At 44.7% G+C, this 23915-nt stretch overlaps 1 protein-coding gene across 1 annotated transcript in view; it reads right to left on the minus strand.

Moving 5' to 3' along the window:
- The window catches only part of LOC133111378 (myotubularin-related protein 13-like), a 99493-nt gene that overhangs the window by 58728 nt on the left and 16850 nt on the right, over positions 1-23915 (minus strand). The window contains exons 2-3 of the mRNA XM_061221675.1: positions 18802-18887; positions 1151-1288 (exon numbers count right to left, since the gene is read on the minus strand). Coding sequence (XP_061077659.1) covers positions 1151-1288; positions 18802-18887 — 224 coding nt within the window. The remainder of the gene's footprint in view (positions 1-1150; positions 1289-18801; positions 18888-23915) is intronic.

Here is a 23915-nt window from a genome sequence, read left to right on the forward strand (position 1 = left end):
TGTCTTCAGCTTGCGCTTGAAGGTGGGGAGAGATTCTACAGTTCTGACCTCAACGGGGAGTTCGTTCCACCACCGTGGAGCCAGAACAGACAGTAGTCGTGAGCGTGAGGTGGAGGTTCGGAGAGGGGGAGGTGCCAAGCGGCCTGTGGAGGCTGAACGAAGAGGTCTGGCAGGGGTGTAGGGTCTGATGATTTTTTGTAGATAAGCTGGGGAAGACCCTTTAACTGTTTGGAAGGCTAGCACCAATGTTTTGAATTTGATGCGAGCCATGACAGGTAGCCAGTGGAGGGAAGTAAGCAGGGGGGTGACGTGTGAGTATTTGGGAAGGTTGAAGACCAGACGAGCTGCTGCATTCTGGATGAGTTGGAGGGGTCTGATGGCGGACGCTGGGAGGCCAGCCAAGAGGGAATTGCAGTAGTCCAGGCGGGACAGAACCATCGCTTGGACCAGGAGCTGGGTCGAGTAGGGGGTGAGAAAGGGGCGGATTCTCCGTATGTTGTATAGGAAGAACCTGCAAGACCGGGTCACCGCCGCAATGTTCTCGGAAAGGGACAGTCTGCTGTCCATCACCACACCGAGGTTCCTTGCACTGGGTGACGGCATGAGTGTGGTATCCCCGAGGGAAATGGAGAGATCCAGATGGGGAGAGGTATTAGCAGGGATGAATATCATTTCAGTCTTGCCTGGGTTGAGCTTTAGATGGTGGTTGTCCATCCAGCTCTGGATGTCCCTCAGGCAAGCAGAGATATGGGCTGAAACCTGCGTATGAGACGGCGGGAACGAGACGAAGAGTTGGGTATCGTCCACATAGCAGTGGTAGGTTAGCCCATGTGCAGTGATCACAGGGCCAAGGGAGCGAGTGTAAAGAGAAAAAAGAAGCGGGCCAAGGACTGAGCCCTGGGGAACTCCTGTGGCGAGGGGCCGAGGTGTCGATTGGGGCGGGCCAGAATGGACAGCAGAAAGCATTTTTCAAATTTTATACGTCATTTTTCAAACATGTTGAAATAATGACGGATTAAAATATGTCACTATAAAGTAGGCATAGAAACAAACCATAGACCCATAGCCGCTACCCTATGTTAGCTGCTACCCTATGTTACCATAGGAGATGTGTGTGTACCGGCAGGTTGATCTTTGGAAGCACACGTACCTGTAGGTTAATCTCCGCTTCATGAAAGGTGAGGCAGGAGCAGTAGTGGCGGTCAGATTCGATGTCAGTCAGCACCACGGTGAAGAAGGAGGGCTGCTTCCTCTCCCGGGACAGCTTCCATCCTCCAGGCTGGCAGAACTGCAGAAACACACACTACTGTTACAGACACACACTGTGGAGACACACACTACTGTTACAGACACACACTGTGGAGACACACACTACTGTTAGAGACACACACTGCAGAGACACAAACACTACTGTTAGACACACACTGCAGAAACACAAACACAACTGTTAGACACACACTGCAGAAACACAAGCACTACCGGTAGACGCACACTGCAGAAACACACACTGCAGAGACACAAACACTACTGTTAGAGACACACACCCTACAGTCAGACACACACTGTAGCCACACACACTGCAGAGACACAAACACTACTGTTAGACACACACTGCAGAAACACAAACACAACTGTTAGACACACACTGCAGAAACACAAGCACTACCGGTAGACGCACACTGCAGAAACACACACTGCAGAAACAAACACTACTGGTAGACGCACACTGCAGAAACACACACTGCAGAGACACAAACACTACTGTTAGAGACACACACCCTACAGTCAGACACACACTGTAGAGACACACACTACAGACACACACACAACAGTTAGAGACACACACTGCAGAGATGCGTGTATGTGTGTGTCTGTGTGACAAATCACTCGTCCCGCACATTTTTCTTGGATCATTCACATGAAAGTCCATTCACTCTTGATCCCCCAGTCAGAATTGCTGCGCCATGCAGATCTCTGACATAAGTATGGAGGCACTGTCTGGCTATATGTGACCACTCAGCAAGGCATGGTGGGCTGAACACCACAAGCCATGAGGTTCAGAGGAAGCAAACTGCAATTTAAGAACAGAACAGGAAATGTCAAGTCAAATAAAGAAAGCATGATTTTCCAAAGATAGTTTTCTGTTCTTAATTAGAAAATAGTTGTGCTCAACCACTGGAGGAACTTTGTTTGAAGGGCTTTTGTGAGCGCTTACAGATTCAACACTGTCGTGTTTTTCACTGCAGTTAACAGGAACATGAATCCACTACTATGTGTGTGGAAAAAAAGTTTTTAAAACAGAAATAGTCAGAAACATTTAGACCAGTCTGCCTCCATTTTGGTTCCCTTCCATGGTCACCCATGTTGGACATTGTAATCCCATCTAGGGACTACATTATATTACATTATTGGCATTTGGCAGACGCTCTTATCCAGAGCGAAGTACAGTTGATTAGACTAAGCAGGAGACAATCCTCCCCTGGAGGCCTTGCTCAAGGGCCCAACGGCTGTGCAGATCTTATTGTGGCTACACCGGCATTAGAACAACAAACCTTGCGTGTCCCAGTCATTTACCTTAACCACTATGCTACAGGCCGCCCCTCAATTACAATGGACAGAGATGATAAACTCAAGTTCTGTTACTCTCAGGCCAAACACGTGTACTACAAAGGTGTACTAAAGTCTGTCACTCTCTCACGGGGACAGCAGAGGTGTCGTCTGTTTCGATAATAGGTTGTCAGGTGACAACAGAACGCCCGGCGGCTCAAGCATTTGTGTTGCTGGGGTAACCGAGCCTAGCCCCACATTGCTGTCCCATTACAGAGCGTCTCTGCAGTCATGTGACTCAGGGTGCTATGTGCACCATTCAGCTTGCATGACCTCAGATGCTCTGCGTTACAGTGAATTAGGGAACTATGCGGTTACCTGGGGACTCTGTGGGGGTGTGTGTGTGTCTGTACACATAACGGGATGACTGCCAGGAACAGAATACTCCAATGCAGACAAAGAGGGGGAGGTCCAATGGTGAGGAGAGAGAGAGGAGGTTGAGAGGGAAAAGCTGGGGAGGTCTCCATTGGTTGAGGGGGGTGGGGGGGTGGGGGTATAGAAGATCAGCAATGCCATGGTCTGAGGCACACAGTGCCTATAGAATTGCTACCAGTTAGCTAAAATGTACATTGCACATCTGTGGGGAATGCATACACATTTAAAATGAATAAACAAGACTCGCCAATCAGGTAAGCAGCATACAGGACTGCCCAATGAGAAGGCAAATGTAAGCACAAGAGCAGAATACACAAAGGAGGTGAAAGCACAAAGGAGGTGCCAACAGCTTCAGTACAGAGCGCAGCCTAACCACTGCTCAGCTTAGGCCCACTTCAACACTGATTACAGCGCCGAGGGCCTGATGTACAGCAGGCACCTCTTCATCTCAGCCGGATTTAAAACACACTGCACTGGGACATCGCAGCTTTTATATTCTGCAGCTCAAACTCAGGCAGCCGGACCAGAAGAAAGCCACATGTTACATGCCCAGCTGTGGCATGCCATTTTCACAGAAATAATGAGAACAAAGACATCAAAAGACCCCCCCAGAAAATAAGACGTCAAAGACGTTGCATAACTGACCCCGCTCTGTCATTTTCATGATAAAATTCGTATAAATCAATTATGTAAGTTTAACGATGTTGGTGATTGGCCCCTGATGGGTTCCTCATGGCATCTTTTGACACACATTATAATGCAGGGTGTGAGGAGACTGGCTGAAATAGGGAAGGAGCATGAGCCAGTTTGGCACCCTCCTTCTTGGGATAACCACTGACGTTCTCCTATATAAAGGCGAACAAATTGCACACTGCACAGGGCTGGCAACTGAATCACCCACTGCATAGAGAAGGCTAGCGAATCACACTGCACAGAGCAGGCTAAGAATCACACTGCACAGAGCAGGCTAGCGAATCACACTGCACAGAGCAGGCTAAGAATCACACTGCACAGAGCAGGCTAATGAATCACACTGCACAGAGCAGGCTAATGAATCACACTGCATAGAGAAGGCTAGCGAATCACACTGCACAGAGCAGGCTAGTGAATTACACACTTTGCAGAGCAGGCAAGTGAATCACACTGCACAGAGCAGGCTAATGAATCACACTGCATAGAGAAGGCTAGCGAATCACACTGCACAGAGCAGGCTAGCGAATCACACTGCACAGAGCAGGCTAATGAATCACACTGCACAGAGCAGGCTAATGAATCACACACAACACAGGGTAGGCTAGTGAATTACACACTTTGCAGAGCAGGCAAGTGAATCACACACGACACAGGGTAGGTTAGCGAATCACAGGCCAGACTGGGGAAGCAACATGTCCCCAAATGCTCTCTATCGCTCCGTCTCCATCCCCCCCTTCTGTCTTCCAGGAAGGCCAGACAATGTGTGTAAGTAAAGGGAGTGGGGGTCTGAGGCCCCCTGGGGGTCAGCACCAGAGGGGAAAGTTTATCGGGGCGAAAGGTGACGAGGCGGAGGGGCAGCCCACAGGTGCAGGACGGTGTGGAGCAGAGAGTGAGGCTCTGTTTTCAAAACAGGAGGAAACACGGCACTTCCTGTCTCCCTCATCAGCACAAACACACATACAGCACAACCCTGAGCAGAACATCAGATATCCTTAAAGGAAAACACCAATATTTTCGGAAAAAATATAGCTTTTTTCCGACTTAGCCAGACTTAGACGAGACGATTTAATTTTCATTTTTGTGCATTCACTGGTTCAATTTAGCTTAGCATAAAGACTTGAAGATCATCGGAGTCAGTAGCCTGCCTCCATCAAAGTCAAGAAATACACCTTACAGCAACTCCGAAGCTGTCTTATTTGCACAAGGTATCATGTGTATTGGGAATACACGTGCAGGGCAAAAAAGACGAGACATGTTGTTTTCAAGAAGTTCTACCTTTTAAAACTACCTTCAGAAGGTAACCGGAGCACTCGCTCAACCAGCAGAAGACCAGTGCAGAATTCCTGTATTTGTGTGTGATAAAAAATGAGGAAAAAATCTATTTGGTTGCAATATATGGAGAAAAACATTGCCAGAAAGTTTTTTCAGCAAAGGATGTTGGGCTCAAATGTTGGGCACTCAACTTCCACAACTCCTGACTCACAAATTCTGACTACTGTACAACATGAGTTCACAGATTATGATAAACTTTGCTGATAAGATCAGAGTTCGCCATGGGATACACAATAAAATCCTCTACTCAGGAACTAAACTGATAAGATAAACAGCAAAACATTGACTGGATGGTTATGGTTAGACAACAATGAAGCCTTTTGTGACTTTAAAGGTACAATAGGTAATTTTGGAATTCTAACGGTCAAGAGAGGAATAGCAGCAACAAATACCTTCAAACCACAACACTGTTTATCCCTCCCCTTTCTCTGTAACGTGTTGACATTGAAACGTCATTGGCTGTGGCAATTAGAACCAATTTCCAACCAATGAGCTTAAATTATTGTAGTTATACAATGTTTTGGTACAGTGTCGGGCTGTCAACTGTATATTTTGAAACCCAAAATACAAACACAGGCAGATGGTGAGTCAACATGTCAGTGAGCCTTTTTCAATGATAGGAAGGGATTTACAATGGTCTTGTAACAATGTTTGAGCACAAAAATCGTACCTTTAAGGCAAGCCGAAATTTGGAGGCACATGCCAAAAAGCTAAGGAAATACGATTAAATAATAATATGATTAAATAAAACTCATTCAATGGCTATATAGTACATCATTTGTAGAATCAATCACTTCTTAGCATTAAAGCAAGCTTAGCATTAAAGTAACGCTGCTTCAGGACATTGACCTTCCCTTTGGCAGTAGCTGTATGCTATTGTTCTTTTTTCTAAAATTAAACGTCATGTATAAAGGTCTCTGCATTATCATATCATATGAACATTGGTCTATTCATGGAGAGGAAGCCACTGAATGATGATTGAGGCTTTTTATAACCAGACAAGAGCTGAGATCCCTGCAAAAAAGTATGATAAAAAACCATCAACTGTAAACCAAAATGCATGACTAACACACATTTTCCAACTGAAATCAAACCAAAAGTTTTAATATACAAATGTTTTCTTTTATATAAGAAAATATTTTGTTTTTTAATCAGGTAAAAAAAAGGTGAAATGTATCATGTACAGCAAGCTAAAACAGGAGTGGATTACATGCATTACCAGGAGTGCATTACCAGTCCTGGAAGGCCAGTGTATATTTAGGTTTGTTTCGACATATTATCCGGGCTAAATTAGCTAATTGGCTGTATAGACTAGATGACAGAATAGGGACACATGAACAGCTCTTGGCTGTCATTCATGGACTTAACAAGATGGTCAGAGGGTGTAATTGTTCAAGCAAATTGAGTAATTAAGGCCTGAATTTGGCATGAAACCAGAAAAGAATATGGCTCTCATTGCCAACGCCTGCGCTAAACTAAAGTCATCAAACTTCTACTCTACTTCCTGGCACCCCCTGGTGGCCACAATGATAATGGCCTGACGGCAAGTGTTTCCGCCAGGCAACAGGATGCTGACCAACGGCATTTCCCTGATTACAAACCCACACCCTCTACTTCTGGCTGCTTTCACCTGCAGAAACAAAGCACCTCAGAGAGCAAGAAAGTACATGCAGGAGAAGAATGGTCTGATTAACCTGGCTGGAAGGAAATGCTTAATGGAATTCCTGTTGGGCGGCAGGACCAAAGGACTTAATGAGTTTGAAAAGTCAGTCAGCTGTTCCAAAACTAACAAGTCCTCGTGAATTCCAGACGTGAATGACCCGGTGAATATGTGACGCTTGATTTCGGTGGAATTACCCAACTTCCAGACAATGGGCCTACATGAGGGGCAGTTTTCCATGGTAATGTTCCTTCAGCACCAGTGTTGCGTGCTGCTTCGCAGAATAAAAAAGCTTGTTCGTTTGGTCAGCCAGGATGTACATGTCACGGGCGTAATCGAGAAACACGACACCGACATTCCAACGTCAATGCAATAAACAGCACACTGTTGTAGGCACCTAGGACTTCAGCTACAATGGGATTCTGTTGGCAAAGTCTCAGGTAACGCGACCCCGTGTGTCCCAATCATTGGCACCAGCATCAATTAGCCACCTGATCTGTCAGGAGGGACCTCCCGTCACCCCGCTTTCACAGGAACCCGTTCCCGTTCACCTCCCCGGTCACCCAAAGCAATCTGTGAGAAACACCAGGCCTTCCCCACCCCACCGTGCACAGCCCAGCTAAACCAGACATGGAGTCGGAACACCAAACCTCATCAGACTGGAGAAAAACACAGATTTGCTCATACAGTAAAGAACCCATGAAACACAGGCTAGACAGAACCACACAAACTATATGTGAGTTTGTATTGACTGGAAACTAATGCAAAATTGTACTACAAATGTATCACTTCAATGTTTTCATTTTTATTATTTCATTATGTTTTGCTGACATGGTTAAATAACCAAGTTAAACACAAGTCAACTTGTTACCAGTATATCAGGAATGGCTAGGTAGGCAACATATTTCTGTAAACACTTTTAAAAAGTCGAGTGGGCACTTCTTATATTTCCTTCTGGAGACCCATCAGGGATCAATATGTTTTTTTTGTGCACCTTGGCAATAAATGGTTTTAGTAGCATGTCATTGTGTAGACATTCATTTTTCAGTCCTGATTAAACATGGAGGTGTTCTCTGATGTCACCAGTTCAGATTTAGAGACAACATGCACCTAAACTGTGAGACATTGTCTAGGTATAAGGGGTTACGGAAATAGGCTTTTAACCAAACTCACCACCAGCTCCAGTGAGCAGCCATACAAAGGGCTAACAGTGGGTACAGTTATATAAAGGCCTACTGGCTAGCAGTGGGTACAGTCATACTAAGGGCTAATAGCTAACAGTACAGTACAGTTGTATAAAGGGCTAACGGCCAACAGTGGGTACAGTTATATAAAGGGCGAAAAGAAGCACAATACTGTAAAGGCCTATCGTAAGAATGCAAGCTATTTAAAGCTGGCCAGATAAGGTACTGTTATGAAATATTTTTTTAAAAATGATAACGGAGGAGAATAGCACAGGGAAGCATAGCATTGTTTGTAAATAAAGGCAGTAAAAATCCAGCAGGTGTTTCAGTGGACAGCAAAATTCAAAGTCAGTAGTGAAAACAGCAGGATGCAGTGGAGCAGTCGGGGGTTACGGTTCAGTCACGACTCCTCTCATCCTGCATCTCCGTCCCCGCGTCAACGTACTCGAGCCTCATCCCCACGATGACCTTGTTTTGAATCCTACAATCTGGCACGCGGCCTTTGTGAGTCATTTTTCAGTTTGGAGCCATGACGTACACACCCAAAAAATGAAAATAAAAAATACCAGGAAATGACAGGGAGCTGAGGTTCTGAGCGCCCGCTCTGTGTGTTTCTCCTCTCCCGCTCTCTGACCGGCCCGATCATGGCCTACAGAGGTAATGAAAGCTTTCTGCTTATGTCTAAGGCTTCACTGCTTGGATGGAGCGGAACCTTTTATTTAAAATGGTTCACTGTACTAAAGCCCAACGAACAGTCATGCCCTCCAGCTGGCCTAAAAGCACTAATGACCACCAGCTGCTATTTCATCAGGATTCATTATGCTCATTATGTCTGTCGATAGGCGTTTATGAACACCCCGATTCCTAGAATAAGGGAATAGCTCCCCTGCGACAGTTAGAGGCCAGCTCTGCTGCTGAAGATCACTGGGCAAACTCTTGCCCACCCTTCTCTTCTCTCTCGTAGCCAGAGTTTCCATATAAAGTTAAATTCCTCATGAAGACCTCGCTCTTCTCGGATAATATGAGAATATCAGGCAGGAATCATCCGGCTACAGTCTTCCCTTCGCATGTTAGTTCATCATCGGAATGACAGATTCAAACGTCCGAAAGACGTTGGACTGTGGCAGGAATTTGCTCAGCTATGAGAAGAGGGTGTTGCACTGTGCAGTTGGGACCCCCCACGCAGGCTCTGGGGAGATGTCTGCAGACCCTTCTGGTAAATATATCACACATAGAGCCCATCGCTCCCTCTTCAGTCCCCTACAGGCCATTCTCAAGCGGCCTACTGGTCTGAACCAGGTCACTGTATACTGCACATTAATAAGGCCAATCAGGCGGGAGAGGGCCTGCATCAGATTAGGATGCTTGGCATTCCTCTGCTGGGGCTCTGGTGTGGGGGGGTGGGCGGGGAGGGGGGTCATTAACCTGGTATTAATCAACAAAAAAGAGCTTTCTCCCTGACAGTCGGAAACACAGTCTCTGCAACCCTCTGGGACTCAACATCCAACAGAAACATCCACAAATTCACGCCAACACTGGGACTCAACACTCTACAGTAACACTCAGCCTCTCACCAACACTGGAACTCAACACTCTACAGTAACAATCATAGCCTCTCACCAACACTGGGACTCAACACTCCACAGTAACACTCATAGAGTCACACCAACACTGGGACTCAACACTCTACAGTAACACTCAGCCTCTCACCAACACTGGGACTCAACACTCCACAGTAACACTCAGCCTCTCACCAACACTGGGACTCAACACGCCACAGTAATACTCAGCCTCTCACCAACATTGGGACTCAACACCCCACAGTAACACTCATAGCCTCACACCAACATTGGGAGTCAACACGCCACAGTAACACTCAGCCTCTCACCAACACTGGGACTCAACACTCCACAGTAACACTCATAGCCTCACACCAACACTGGGACTCAACACCACATTTGCAGCCTCAGGAGGAACACAAGACCCTCAGTAAGATAAGCACCCAAGGGGCAGGTCTGGAGGGGAACATGCACACAACCTATATATGTGCTGCCATGTACTTTTCAGCTTAAATTCTGTTCCTTGGTCATATGAGGCGAGAGGCACATATACACAGACAGAAATACACACCGAGACGCAAACACAGTGCAATGAGGGGGCTGGTGGTTGGGTACAGGGGCAATGGACTAACATAACTGAGAATAGGCAAGAAGATGCTCACATATTGGGTTCTCCCTCTAGAGAGCCTCACAGTGCTTTACCATTCAGCCAATGGGTCACAAGTCACAACAATGTACAAAAATAATACAGCACATATCCTTTGTACGGAAGATTTATGTTCATCTTGGCACACTGGGGGCAAGTCTGTCTGGACCTGAAGACCGCAAATCCCAGATGACCCGACTGTGACAGGCAGACCAATGGCTCATAGTCTGGCTGGGGGACTGTGGTCCTGTGTCAGGCGGGTCGATTACTCACACATAGACTTTCCAGGCAAACAAGCAAAGACATAAATATCATCTAAATGCATTCTCCCTGACTTGAAAGTTATCTCAGTGGCTGGAATGCACCCCTTTGTTTGCGTTTCGGTCTCGTTGCACAAACATCCCAAGACAGACGTGCTGGTAGACATGTCAGCCCTGGTCGCCACGCGCAACCCTGCAGCTCAGTCCGTTACTCACCTCTCCGGTCCCCAGAGCGCGAGCGCTCACTCACTCTGTCGCTCCGCACTGATGCCGGAGCCCTGCCCACAGCCACACGCACTCTTCCTTTCAGAGACAGCTCTGCACCTTGTTACCGGTTTCCTAAACAGCTCTCCGTCCAATCCGGAAGCGCGTTGCACGGCTCGCATTCCACATCACAATGGGGACTTGGGGGGGGAGGGGAGCAGTGTTTGAAAAAGTCGGCGTGCCAGACAGGAGAAGTGACACAAACGTTAACTATTTGCTGGTCGAGGTCAAATTCCTTCCTCATAGGAAATGGGGCCTCAGTAGCATTTTTTCCTACTAAAAAAAACAAAAAAACATTAAATCTTCACAGGAAATTCTGCTGTGATTGGTATTCGCAAGCGAAAAGAAAAGCTTGTCACAGCAATCTCTTTAAATAACTTGCAAATAACGTGCAAAGTTTAAATCACATATGGAGACTTGGTCGAAAGGTCTTCCAATGCGCCACAAACAACTCTCATAGTCAAAATGCCAAGAAGGCGAAACGCATAACAGCAGCAGCAAAACAACAAACATGTTTTTGCGTCCTGAAAACAAAATGTTCTGTTATCCTGTGTTACTGTGAAACCCAAAGACATACAGATGTGGAGGGAATCTTCTCAACCAAAAATTCTCCCATTAATACAGGACCAAGATCATTATTTGGCTCAACTGCCAAGTTCCAGTGCTCAGTCACTCAAACCTGATGTGCTAACAGATGATTTCCTTACTCTTCGGAGTAAGATGACAATGTGAGCATTTTTAATAGAATTGACTCATGGGGATAAGACTCAGAAAACATAGCGTGAGCAAAACAAAACATTAAATATAGCGTGTTCATACCAAAAAACATTATTTCATCCAAATGCAAATCCTGCCCCAAGTATTCCACCATTTATCATCTTTAAGTCCGCACTGAATCAGACTGCCCAAAGTCCACACACTGACCACAACAGCCCAAAGCCCCACACTGAACATAACAGCCCAAAGCCCCACACTGAACACAACAGTCCAAAGCCCATAGATTGCAGCACAGTATAAGAAAGCCCTTTGCATACAAACCATGGCCACAAACAATGTTGCAAGCACAGACAAATAATTATTGTACAAGTACTAGTTGCAATCCATTGGTGTTTCTATGGGTAGCAGTTAAGGGGGACTGTGTCAACTAAATGCACTTTTTTATGCTGGACAGGACAGAATACTTGCCTTATTTTTGGGCTTTTTTTCAGTGCATAATGCTCTTGTTTTAGGAGTATTTGCTCCTGAAATGTGTGCCAACTAGCTAATTGAGAATCAGGTCTACTTGAGATGCAATGGTGTGCTCCTAAAATATCTTAGTGTACAGACCTGGATTTAACTTTCACTGTCTAAGGCCTTGTGTCACTTAATGATAATTTAGACCAGGAGTTGTATTTTTCCATTTTTAAGCCAACACTTGCCAAAATACCATAGTATTGTTTGCTTATTTGAATGCTACAAGCAGTAACCATTATGCTCTCAAGTTATCAAATGCATTTCAGCTGTACCATTTACATGGAAATTCATTCAGCATGAAGAAATGTTTTAATTTCCTGTACATTTTGCTTACTTCTGTAGTCTGACAAGAGAGCCAAGAACATTTTACAGAGGTCCCAGGGCAGGAAGTTTCAGAAGCCCAGAGCCAGTTGGTGCCTGCACAGGGTTTGTTGTGGGAACAGTAGCCTGTCCTTGAGAGACATGGTGAGCCCCTGGCAACAATGTTCCGCATTTTGGAGAAGGGCCAATCAAATGCTGAACTCTGAGAAAAGGGCAAATCAAAGGCTGAGCTCCTGTAAGTTTGCATGTTAGCCAATCCCCTGTGACACTGAAACCCGGTACCCAGTTTCAAACAATGGAATTTAATCAGCTATGCACCATAGTCCAAAATCCTGCCAAGGTTCCTCTCTCCTATAATGTCATCGTGGCCTTTCAAAACAGCTCTTTCACTCACAGCACATGATGCAGATGATTTAGCCTACTGTGAATGCACTATTGAGGGACAGCATTGCACTGCGGATAACAGGACCACAAAAGAAAATAAATTATGTTTTTCGGTTTTTAATGGGCCAGAGTCTGAGTGTACACATTGCAATACATCTGAAAATCCTCTGGCAGCTGATATTTTTGTCTGTCAAATGCCTTTATGGGGCAAACAATAATGTTATGCTTCAACTCTGGATATTTCTTTTCTACAGTGCATTCCCTGCCACACAGCACATTATACTCAGACATGAAGAATACGTCTTCAGAAAGTAAAACAACATATTTCACCCATAAAAAAATTCAACTTTAAATTAAAAACAGCTTCAGCTGTCAGTTAAAACTTCACCGACACATTTTGATGAGTTCACAATCACAAAAATGCAAAAGTCTCTAAACTCTATCTGTGAGGGAAATAAAAACACCTGTCTGCTTTTGAAGTCACAGTTAAAGATGGATGTTGATTAAATAGACTAGAGTATGAGAATGGCCCCCTTCAACGACACTAAAGAGGTGTCTCACCAGAACATTGGGGAAACAACAAAAAATTCACCACAGACAGAATATGGATGCTATAAGACTATAGACAGAATGGAGATGTTATATGACTGCAGACAGAATGTAGACACTACCCTCCAGCAAACAGAATGCAGATCCTATACAGACTGTGTTCTGCATGGCAGCTTATCGCCATTGGTGGGTGAGTATGTGTGTGAATGGGTGAATGAGAGGCATTAATTGTAAAGAGCTTTGGATAAAAGCGCTATATAAATGCAGTCCATTTACCATTTACCATCTAGGTTGTTTATGCATGTTCCAGCTCTTCTGGCAACAGCCCATACACATTTTATCTTAGTGGTTTGAAAAACCAAATCTTTTTTTCATGGATCATCCATCTAAGAGAGGGACTTATGAATGGCAAATGGACCCAATGGTCAACCGGCATCTTGGTTTGTTATGAAAACAATCAGCCAATGGGAACGTATACTTGTCTAAAAACCCTCATTTACTTTAATTATGTGGTCACAGATCAGACATGACTTTAATAATCAGAACATAACGCAGCTGTGGGATACATACTGGAATAGGGCCAAAACCCACAATCTTCATGTAGGGGGAGAGTAAATTATGTGGCAACTATCTAGTAGCTTTTTATACAAAACAATAATAGACAAAATGTGTCAGTCTAACACTGATCATCAGTTTCTCTGTATGGTAGCCATTATGTGATTATGGTAAATGGTTGGCATATATAGGATTATCCCATTCCCACTGGGACAAACAAACCAAAAATCAACACAGACAGCTCTGCCAATGGGGTTCTCAGTGCACTTTTTCCAGTTATGGGAGTTAATGAATGTGAGCAGTCTGTAGGCTAGTGGCTAAGCTACATGACAGGGACCCAGAAGGTTCAAGCCCCAGTGTGGCCACAATAAGATGCACACAGTTCTTGGGACTGGCCGTTAACCCAATATTGCTCCAGCGGGGATTGTCCCCTACTAAGTCTAACCAACGGAAAGTCGCTTTGGATAAAAGCTAAATAACAAATTATGAATAGCTGCCATTCCCTCTAGGCTTGACTTAGGGCAGACTGTTGCAAATTCAAGAGCATGTATAAAGACCGCCCAATGAACATCAATGGAGTTCTGAACATTAAATTTTCATGTTCGTGACATGTTTGTTTCCAATGTATTTGACATGAAGGTCAAAAATTCACACCATAAGGGAAGGCATTGCACAGGGAAACAGTGGAGTCCAAGACAAACAGAAATAAAAGTACATATGGAGAATACCCATCACCACGTTCCGCACTTATCCAGACACACTGGTCCCACAAATTCTCAAGATGAGAAAAAAAATCATTATGTGGGTGGACATGTCTTCAGTCATTGAGTCTTTTATCTCAGGACTTGAGATATATCCTAATATTTTTCTTTGGCATTATCAGAAGCCATTCCAAGAATCGCTGATTCTGGAGCAGGGGGAATGATGAGTTGTTTGTCTGGAGTGCTCTGTTAGCTGTGCCAGCCCAGCATGAAGAGTAGACAACGCTGATCTGGTTGTCCATGGGCTCCGTCACCAGAACAGCAACGCACACCCCCCGAACAGGGTCAGAACCAAAGTCAGCGTGCAAGCACTGACGTCTTGAAATGCTTAGAAATATTCAAAAACAAAAACGGCAAGGGCACACCAGAGCCCTCTATTATCTCCAGATGTGAATTCGAACTATGTGGGAGATTAAAGTCGACACGTAGAAGATGCTGGGGTTGCAGGCGTCTTTGAGCCCCAGTCTGTGGTATGCACTGTGGGCCGAAAAGTCAGATTTAAAAGAAAACAGAAACCCCAGAAGACCAGGAGATTTATTTACAGGTCACCTTAAAGTAACAGGGTGGCTATCTGTCAGCAGGCCCATTCCCTGCCCCATTACCCACATCATTTAGTATTCCTTACTCTCCCCTGGAGACCCCAGATTCCTGGAATGAGCTCATACTCAACAGAGGTGACTATTTATAGTTCACTTGTTTTTTCTCCAGGTTTTTTAACATATTTATGACATACCAGCCTGTTTTGCTCCTCTGGAATATTGCGAACATAAAGTCAATGACAGAGCGTGCAGTGAATTTTGGCATCAACCAGCTCAGAAATCCTCTGTATGAGGGGAATCTCGCCCCGACATCCTCCCTCAGTTATTAACACCTCTCCTATTGTGAGAAGTGCTTTTTCCTGTGGAATTTCCCAAAGCACCTCATTGGCAAGTTTGAATTCCGTTCCGTCAAGAGAAAAAGGAAGCTACTCGCTCTTTTATGGAAAAGAATCGGTCATATTTCCATCCATGACATCAGAAGGTCTTTAGCCATGAGCCACTTAAGCGTAGAAGAGCCATAAATACATACAGTATATTGATTTCAGGTGTCCCCACTCATTTGCGTCTATATATTTTTTTCTATCAGAACAGTCCTCCCACTGCAAAATCCGTTAGCCAACCAATGCAGGAGCACAGATAGCTCCAATGAAAGCAGGATGACTGTGCGCAGGGAGAGCAGTGTGCAGATTCAGGGGAACAGGAATGGGGAGGTGTTTTGAAGGAGGAGGTGAACACTCCATGATCAGTTGAACAGGCCAGTCAGCTCCAGCTAAGCCTGAATAAAACCACGGTTACTGTGCAGGGTCACCTAACTCTCCTTTTTTACGATGTGCAGACATGCCAAGGGGAGTGATCTGGCTCCTTGATGCGTTTCTTAAAATGGCCTATAAAGATTTAAAACACGCTTTCCCTGCTCTCCGCCGCGTGCTTCATTTGTGGTTGCAGAGTCTTCTGGGGGCCATCACAGCAGCACAGCTCTCTGCCGCACCGGTCTTTGGCCGAGTACAGCCGATAAGGCATTTGCTTACTGTGGCCTTTCCTTCCCCCTCAAAATACGGTGAAAATGTGCAAATAGTGACAAAACGAAGTGTAATGAGCCACACATGCAACTGCCCTGTAATACGGTAAACACCGTGGTGGCATTTACCTTAAAAGCACAAAGCAGGAATCTCAGTCACAGAGGCTGGTGTGTGTGAAGAAGGGTATTTCACATACTTACAGAAATTTCTGACAACCCGCTGGCTTTTAACTATAACTGCTGGCATGTACAGAGATGTTATGTCTCCAGAGGTTGTATGAGTGTATATTACTCAATACGGGGGGCACCCCCCACCACCCAAAAGAAAACAAAAACATATTTGATATTATTTTTGGTTGGAACCATTTCCTGTGCCACATGCAACCTGAGAACGGTGCACTCGTGGAAAAAAGAGCTGGCATGATCTATAAAAAGATAGTTATGTCCATAATTGTGAACAAATGCTATAAAATTTGTGTTTGTACACTCAGCCTCTGGAAACATAACTTGCTGTACAAAGCTGTTTTGGAGTCGTTTGAAGTGAATTTACCCCCCCCCCGGCTACTTCTTCGATACATTCAGCCAGTAAGCCAGCCATTGTAACTGGACAAGGGAGACAGACAGGGAGAGGAAGGAGGTCAAGAGGGAATATGGGGGGGAGGGGGGTTTGGACTGCACTGCTTCGACCAGCGCCATTTCACCCACACGATCATTAGTAGCCTATCAATGTAGGCTATGTTGCATTTAATGCATGTTGGAGAGGCGCATGCCTGCTGTAGCCATGATGAACATGCATGATGCCTGCACCTCCATTAGCATTAGAGGTGTCCAGTGCACTGTCCTCACCCTGTGCAGCACACCAAACACCCCTCAACAGATAACATTTCAGAAAGGCGAGGATGCTGTGTGAAAGCGTGGCTTATTACCCGCTAAGCAGGCTCCAGGTAAATCAAGTCAGTCAATAAAGTGTTAGCCATCCACGTCCATTTTCTAGAAAAATATGAACTGTAATAAGAGTTCATTTCACAGTTCATACTATAGTTCATATTTTGTGGGGACTTACTCCAAAAAATGATCTGGGTTTGGTACAGAATAAACAAAAACAAAATTTTCATTTTCCTGAAATTGTATCATGTTTCATTGTACAACTGGACCGTCATTTTGACTCAGGGCACAGTTTAGTTTAGACGTTATCAAAGCAGAGAGCTCCATTATTGTTGAATGATCTGGCCAAAAGAGACTGGCTTACCAATCAAAACTCAGCAGGAACCTGGGGCCACATGAGGCAGGCAGCAAGGGCTTGTGGTAGGCTGTTGCCAATATACATGTTACTCGGCAACAAATCAGCCCAACAGAAGGGCTTCAACAGGGGCTGCAGCCAGCGGTAGACACTGCAGGTTGAGAACCCGGAGCCTCACAGACACGGTCTGTTTTTCATGACTAAAATTCAGGACAAAATGGCTGCCTACAAAACCCTGCATCATGTCAACAAACAAACAAATAAAATAAATAAACAAACCAGACTCCAGACACAGCCAAGAGTGGCAGGGACCTGCGAGGCCAGTCCAACTGCTACTGTTCTGAGCAGCACTCTGTGTGGCCTTATGGGTGAGCTGTGTGGGAGAGGGGAAGCACGAGGGAGGAGGAGAGACAGGAAGAGGAAGGAAGGGCAGACTGAGGGAGATAGACAGAGAAGGAGAGGGAGGGAGACATAGGCAGATAGACGGAGAGATCCCAAATCTGGAAATCAAGCCCAGAAGTCACGTGCCTGCAGCAGAGAGATAACAGACTGGGTTTTGGGCAGGACGGGGAGTTGGGGACTCTGATGGGGGAAGGGGCTACAGGGTTTACACAGTGTCTGATAACGGCCATTCTGCATTGGCTGACACAGGAAATGCCGATATCCATTGCACATTTCAAACAAGCACACATTCGTACTTATATGGAAATGTATCTCGGTGACCTCAGCTGTACTTTCATAAAATATAACTTATCAAATGATAAGATAGCTCAATTATTGAACAATTATAACTTTTTTCAGGTATTTTTCTCCCAGGATCTACAGCAAACCTGAGCTGGATGGTGTGGAGGAGGAGAGGATTTATATTTTTTTGTAGCCATGCCGCTGACCCCAGCAGCTGACAGGGTCAGTAATCTGTCATTCTCAGGAGTGAAGTACATGGGCCATCCTACAGAAGGAGAGATGGGCCAGAGCTTACATGAGGGGGGAAGGGCCACGGCCTGCAGGAGGAGACTTCAACTTTCAAACTTCTTACCAAAGCCATTTATAATGCCTCAGAAGTTATGAAAAAAATAAATAGATATGACCACTACACTGCACTGCCATAAGCCACTGAGGACAACACAACTTCTGTTCAACAGCACTCCATTAGTGCTCATAATTCCAATTAAGACACAGGTGTGGAAGCTATTTTCTGAAGACATGTCCAAGCATGCAGGTAAGGAAACGTGTGACAGTGTCCCAGCTTGCACCTGGTTCTGCACAGTTCTCTGGTCTCCACTTCCCCAAAGATATGGACCGTCTCGTAACCAACACAAATACAGTACAATCACCTACACCCAGGATGCACAGGAAAAGGAACAGCTGCGACAAATCGTGGAGAGTGTGTTATGGCAGAGGCTGATGAATTCAGCCCTGTGTTGCTGAGTTCAGCAGTAGGGGGACTGCAGGTGTGATTGGCTGGCTGTTCATTTCGGGCTCCGTGCATCGGCACTCAGCTCTGCTCTATGTGTGCAGCTGGTCCTAGTTTATCTGCTTCCCCCTGTTCATCTGCAGCTCATTGTCTGCTGGAACATCGCTAGCACGGCCGCCACCCCCCGCACAGCCGCCTCACGCTCACCATCTCCACGCCCTGCGGGAACGGCGTGCCATCCCAGTCCTTTTCCGGAAAGCGCTGGATAATCTTCCCGCATCCTTCTCCTGACCCTGGGGATGGAAGAAGTACATGGAATTAGAGATGAATGTCTCACACACACACACACACACACACAGCATGGAGAGGGGAGGGGGGCAAGAGAGGGAGCTAAAGACAGAAAGAGTGGCGCACAGTAATCTTACATCTTACTCTATTGGTAGATCATCTGAATATGTTCTAGCATTAGATCTGCCAATGGGCACATATTCAGAGTGAAACCTCTCTTATTCATCTAGGGCTGACTCAGAGCTGCTAGTCAGGGCTTCTAACGGATGTCAAGGTGTGAGCTGTAATTTCAGCCAGTTTAAACCCACATCTGAAGAGCTAAAGGCAGAAAGAGTGGCGCAGTAATCTTACATCTAACTCTCAGCATCTCTATAGGTGTCAAAAACATCAATGTCAATCAGAGGGCTCTAGCCAATCATGTTTTAATATGACCATGATTGACAGGTGATGGATCTACCAATGAGCACATATTCAGAGTGCAACCTCTCTTATTCTCTTGGGATGACTCAGAGCTCCTAGGCAGGGCTTCTAAAGGATGACAAGGCATGAACATTCCGGTTAGAGCTGTAATCTCAGCCAGTTTAAACCCACATCTGATGAGGCGGCTATTTAACAGAGAGAACACAGCCTGTAAGGAAAAGCAAGGCCAGCCTACAGCAGAGACAGTTTATCTGCTACACTATGAATTGCTTTCCTTCATATTAGTGCTGCTGTATACCGTATGTTTCCAATTCCTTATTCGCAAGACCACTCTCTTCCTCTAAATAGTTATGAGACATGGGTGTGTGATGGTTACTGACCACGTTCTAAAATAGTCTGAAAACTTTATTTTAACTTCAACACAACTTATGAAAGTGCATTTAAAATGGTAAGCAGACGCAATAAGAGGCAAAAAGAGGTACAATCATAGAAGCACTGCTGTCAAGGTGTTCTGCTACCTGAAGGGAGAGAATGTGTCTTTCAAGGTGAATGGTTTTTCATAAGACGCGGCCCTGCTTTGTGTATGTAAAGCCCCAGGAAGACACTGTCCTAAGGACTGATCCTGGATCAGATAGCCCAGCTCTAATCCTGACTCCCATCATTTCACGCTGAATGCTAAAACTGATCCAGGGTTATAGGGTGGATAGCATCTCCACCCAAAGTGACCACTATTTTCCGATATTCCTGTACATAATGTACTGGCCAGTACTGGAGTGCAAGAGGTAGCGTAAGGACAAATAAACCCTTTCTTTGGAAAAAGTGTGTTCCAGATTCCATATTGATGCACATTTTTGTGTGTTAATTACTGGCAAAATGAACTCCATCATTTTTCTTCTGTGATGACTTTCCTGACAGTTTCCAGCTGAAACGGGGAGGGAAGCACACTTACTCCCAGCAGACCCACCTCGGCAGCTGCATGCCTGAGGCAGAGAGCTTATGAATGTCATTGGTCAAGGCATGGAGCCCATGCGTGTGATTGGGCAAGGCATAATGGAGCCTGTGCGGGTGATTGGCCAACGCATGGACCTGTGTGTGTGATTGGTCAAAGCATAGAGCCATTGCAGGCGATTGGTCACGGCATGGAGCCTGTGTATGTGATTGGTCAAGACATGGAGCGTGTACATGATTCTGGACTGAGCAATAAAACAATAGATAATTATCATGACAAAATTCTCCATGACAGCAATAATAAAAAACTGAGATATATATTTAATACAGCCACCAATATATACATGGGAATAAGGTTGCATGCATAACAGCTAGCAGGGTGTCGACCTACACACAGATCAGAATGCCAGGCCTGGGGAGCAAGAAAGAGATGCGGGCCTGAGAGTGACAGTGAAAATGTAGCCTCCAAGGACCTAGAAACCTTCTTGCCAAGAAAAGTTACAGGACTGGGTAAAACAAGTGGAAAGAGCTCCACCCCTGCGTGCCGATTCCATACAAAACTAGCCTGCTGGAAGCAAGCGCCTGAGGGAGAGGCATAATGAAACAAAAACAAAGGTATCTTCTCGGGAACACTGAAACATGTGCTTTAGTGCCCTTCTCCACACATTGACAGGTGTTTATTCATTAACAGTGCTCAGGTTCATCCATGCAGCACAGCGTGGTGCCTTAACCGAATGAGCCACCCAGCAGCCCTCAGATCTAATTTTAGACATTTTTCACATACGTTACATCTTTTGCAGACAAACTTGAGTAAACATGAAAGATTAAGCACTAGCTCGAGGCTTTAGGGCTTGTTTTATCAACTTTTTACTATCTCAGATGAAGAAATATTATGAAATGTACGAAAAGTCCACACTGACCTTAATAGGTACCAGGCACACCGATTGAGTAATTAGGTGTTAAAAATAAGATCATGATCAAATAAAGAGACTATAAAAAGTCTTGGACATTTTCCAAATGTTGATGCGTCACTACCAAATCTCATTCCCCTCTTATCTACACACCATACTCCACATTCAGTCTAATGAAATGCATTCTGAAAGTTGTGCCAAAACCTTGCTTTTAGATTACATTTTCAGACAGTAAAGTGAAATTAAGAGATTTGTGTCTTGATATTTGGATATGATAGCAGATGACTCAAAAAACAAACATTGACATTTATCAGATTTAAAAAAAGATAGATTTTCCGAGCTAGCAGTCACACCTCAGGAAAGAGTAAAAACACTAGACATACAGTAACTTACTGTTTCTGGCACTTATAAAATCCAACATTTTTCCTGACTATTCATGACTCAGTGACTTCCCACTTCACAAAGCTGAAATAGTGCACAACAGGAAACTTCCATACTGTCGATTAATGCAACATACCTACTAGTGTGCAAGGACACAAACACATTTTTTGTGTTTACTATAGAGTATGATTTACTATAAGTTGGCTGTATGCTAGTTAGATCAACAGTTGTCATCTTATGTATTTCAATAGATTCTTATCAGTTGGATTTAATAAAAGCATAGTAGGATTAAGCATGAAGCATTAAGTGAGAGTAGAAATATTCATATAAACACTGTACAGGTTAGTACAGGTTTTTTTTTTTTTGGGTTTTTTTTACAAATGTTGTAATATTTACAGCATTCTATTCTACATCAAAATAATTGGTTATATTTTCATTGTAGTCCACAAATGTAAAGGGGCTTAATAAGTATACAGTCTGTAATAACAAATATAAGATTGGTGTAATGCCAGTAGGCATATTAGTAAATGATTCAAATTAAAATGCATGCATTCCATATTTGTAAAATGCAGTCCTGGCCTGGTGAGAAATGCTCAGAAGAACCCACATATCACTGCAAAAGGATATCACAGGAAAACAATACAACATACTTTAAACAACAAAGGCCTAAAAGGCCAGAGTTGCCAGAAAGAACAACCGCAACCCAAAATTAAGCATCTGACATTTGCAAAAGAAGAAGCGTGAAGCCTTTTGGAACAATGTGCTTTGGACTGACGAAACCAAAATTGAACTTTTTGGCCACCAGGAAAAGAAGGTATGTTTGGAGAAAAAAGGTTGAAGCCTTTGTAGAGAAGAACACCTTGCCAACTGTGAAGCATGGAGGTGAATCCATTATGCTTAGGGGTTGTGTGGCAGCTGGGGGGCACAGGAAATATTGTGAGTGGAAGGAAGAATGGATTTCACCAAATATAAAGAAATTCTAGAGTCAGTCCAGACATTGAAGTTAAAGATAGGTGGGGTATTCCAGCAAGACAATGATCCAAAGCATACCCTGAAATCAACCATGCAGTACCTCCAGGAAAGAAGGATGAAGGTTTTGGAATGGCCACCACAGAACCTGTGGAGATCTCAAACATGCTGTACATGCAAGCAGGCCGAAGAATATTTCTGAGTTAGAGGTGTTCTGCCAGGAAGAATAGGGGAAAATTCCAAAAGCAAGGATTTAAAGACTCTTAGCTGGCTACAGGAAGTGTTTACAAGCTGTTACAGTAGCCTGAGGAGGAGTTACAAAGTACAGGGTTGCACAGGGCCTTTTTCCTTTTATTATTTTAAAAATGTAATTAAAAAAAAAAAGCAATCTTGCTTTAAAATTTGTAGAAATGTGCCATGTTCAACGTTATACCATTTAGAAGTCAGGTTCACTTCTGTTCACTTAGATATTAATTGTAAAAGGCTTTTTGACCAGGGGTGCCAACATTTTTGCACACTACTGTATACCACCGAGGTGAAAACAACCACAATTCATCCTGGATAGAGAGAGGACATTGGAGTTGGAAAGTGAACACTGTCGAGAACAAGCGCACCCCAGGATGAAAGCAGATGAGCCGTCTCCAGTGCAGAGAGCCAGATGACCTACTTTGTGTAAGCACCTGTGTGGGGGGGAATTAGGGGAAGAGGAGGTGTGAGGAGGAGAGCCTCAATGGGAGGAGGGGATTAGCCAGAGCTGCAGAGGGAATAGCCTGCCACTCACATCAACCACAAGTCTACAAACAAACATGCAGGGGAGAGGGCAGGGGAAAGCAGGTCATAATGTGATGGCCAGAGAAGCGGCTGAAAGGCTGGTCTAACCTGGAGCATCATCTGCCCCTGAGGATTAACACGCTGTTAATGAGAGGGGTCAGAGGAGAAGGGCCAGGCTGGTCGAAGCTGACAGGAAGGTTACAGTAACGCAAATAACCATGCATTACAACAGTGGCATACAAAAGAGCATCTCTGAACAGACAACACATCAAACGTATATGTGGATAGGCTACAGCAGCAGAAGACCAATAAGTTAAAAAAAGGCGTAATAAATACCTAATAAAGTGCTCACTGAGTGTATGCATAAATAAAGCAGCAATGTTCCTGCCAGCTGGTAAATTTATGGGATTGCTAGATTAAATGTGTGACAAAATAAGTGTGAGTCAACACCAAGTTAATCACGAGAGGGGAAGGCCATGCACTCTGTTCTTATGAGTGGATAGCATGCAGGACATCTTTCACCCAGTAACAGTGAGTGAACACTCATGACAGATCGGGCAAAAGCCATTACACTACAGAGGAATACAGGACACCTGGACACCATACCCTCTTTCACTGCCAGACAGGCTGGCA

The sequence above is a fragment of the Conger conger genome, chromosome 15 (genome assembly GCF_963514075.1).
Source record: "Conger conger chromosome 15, fConCon1.1, whole genome shotgun sequence".
NCBI classification, from domain to species: Eukaryota; Metazoa; Chordata; class Actinopteri; order Anguilliformes; family Congridae; genus Conger; species Conger conger.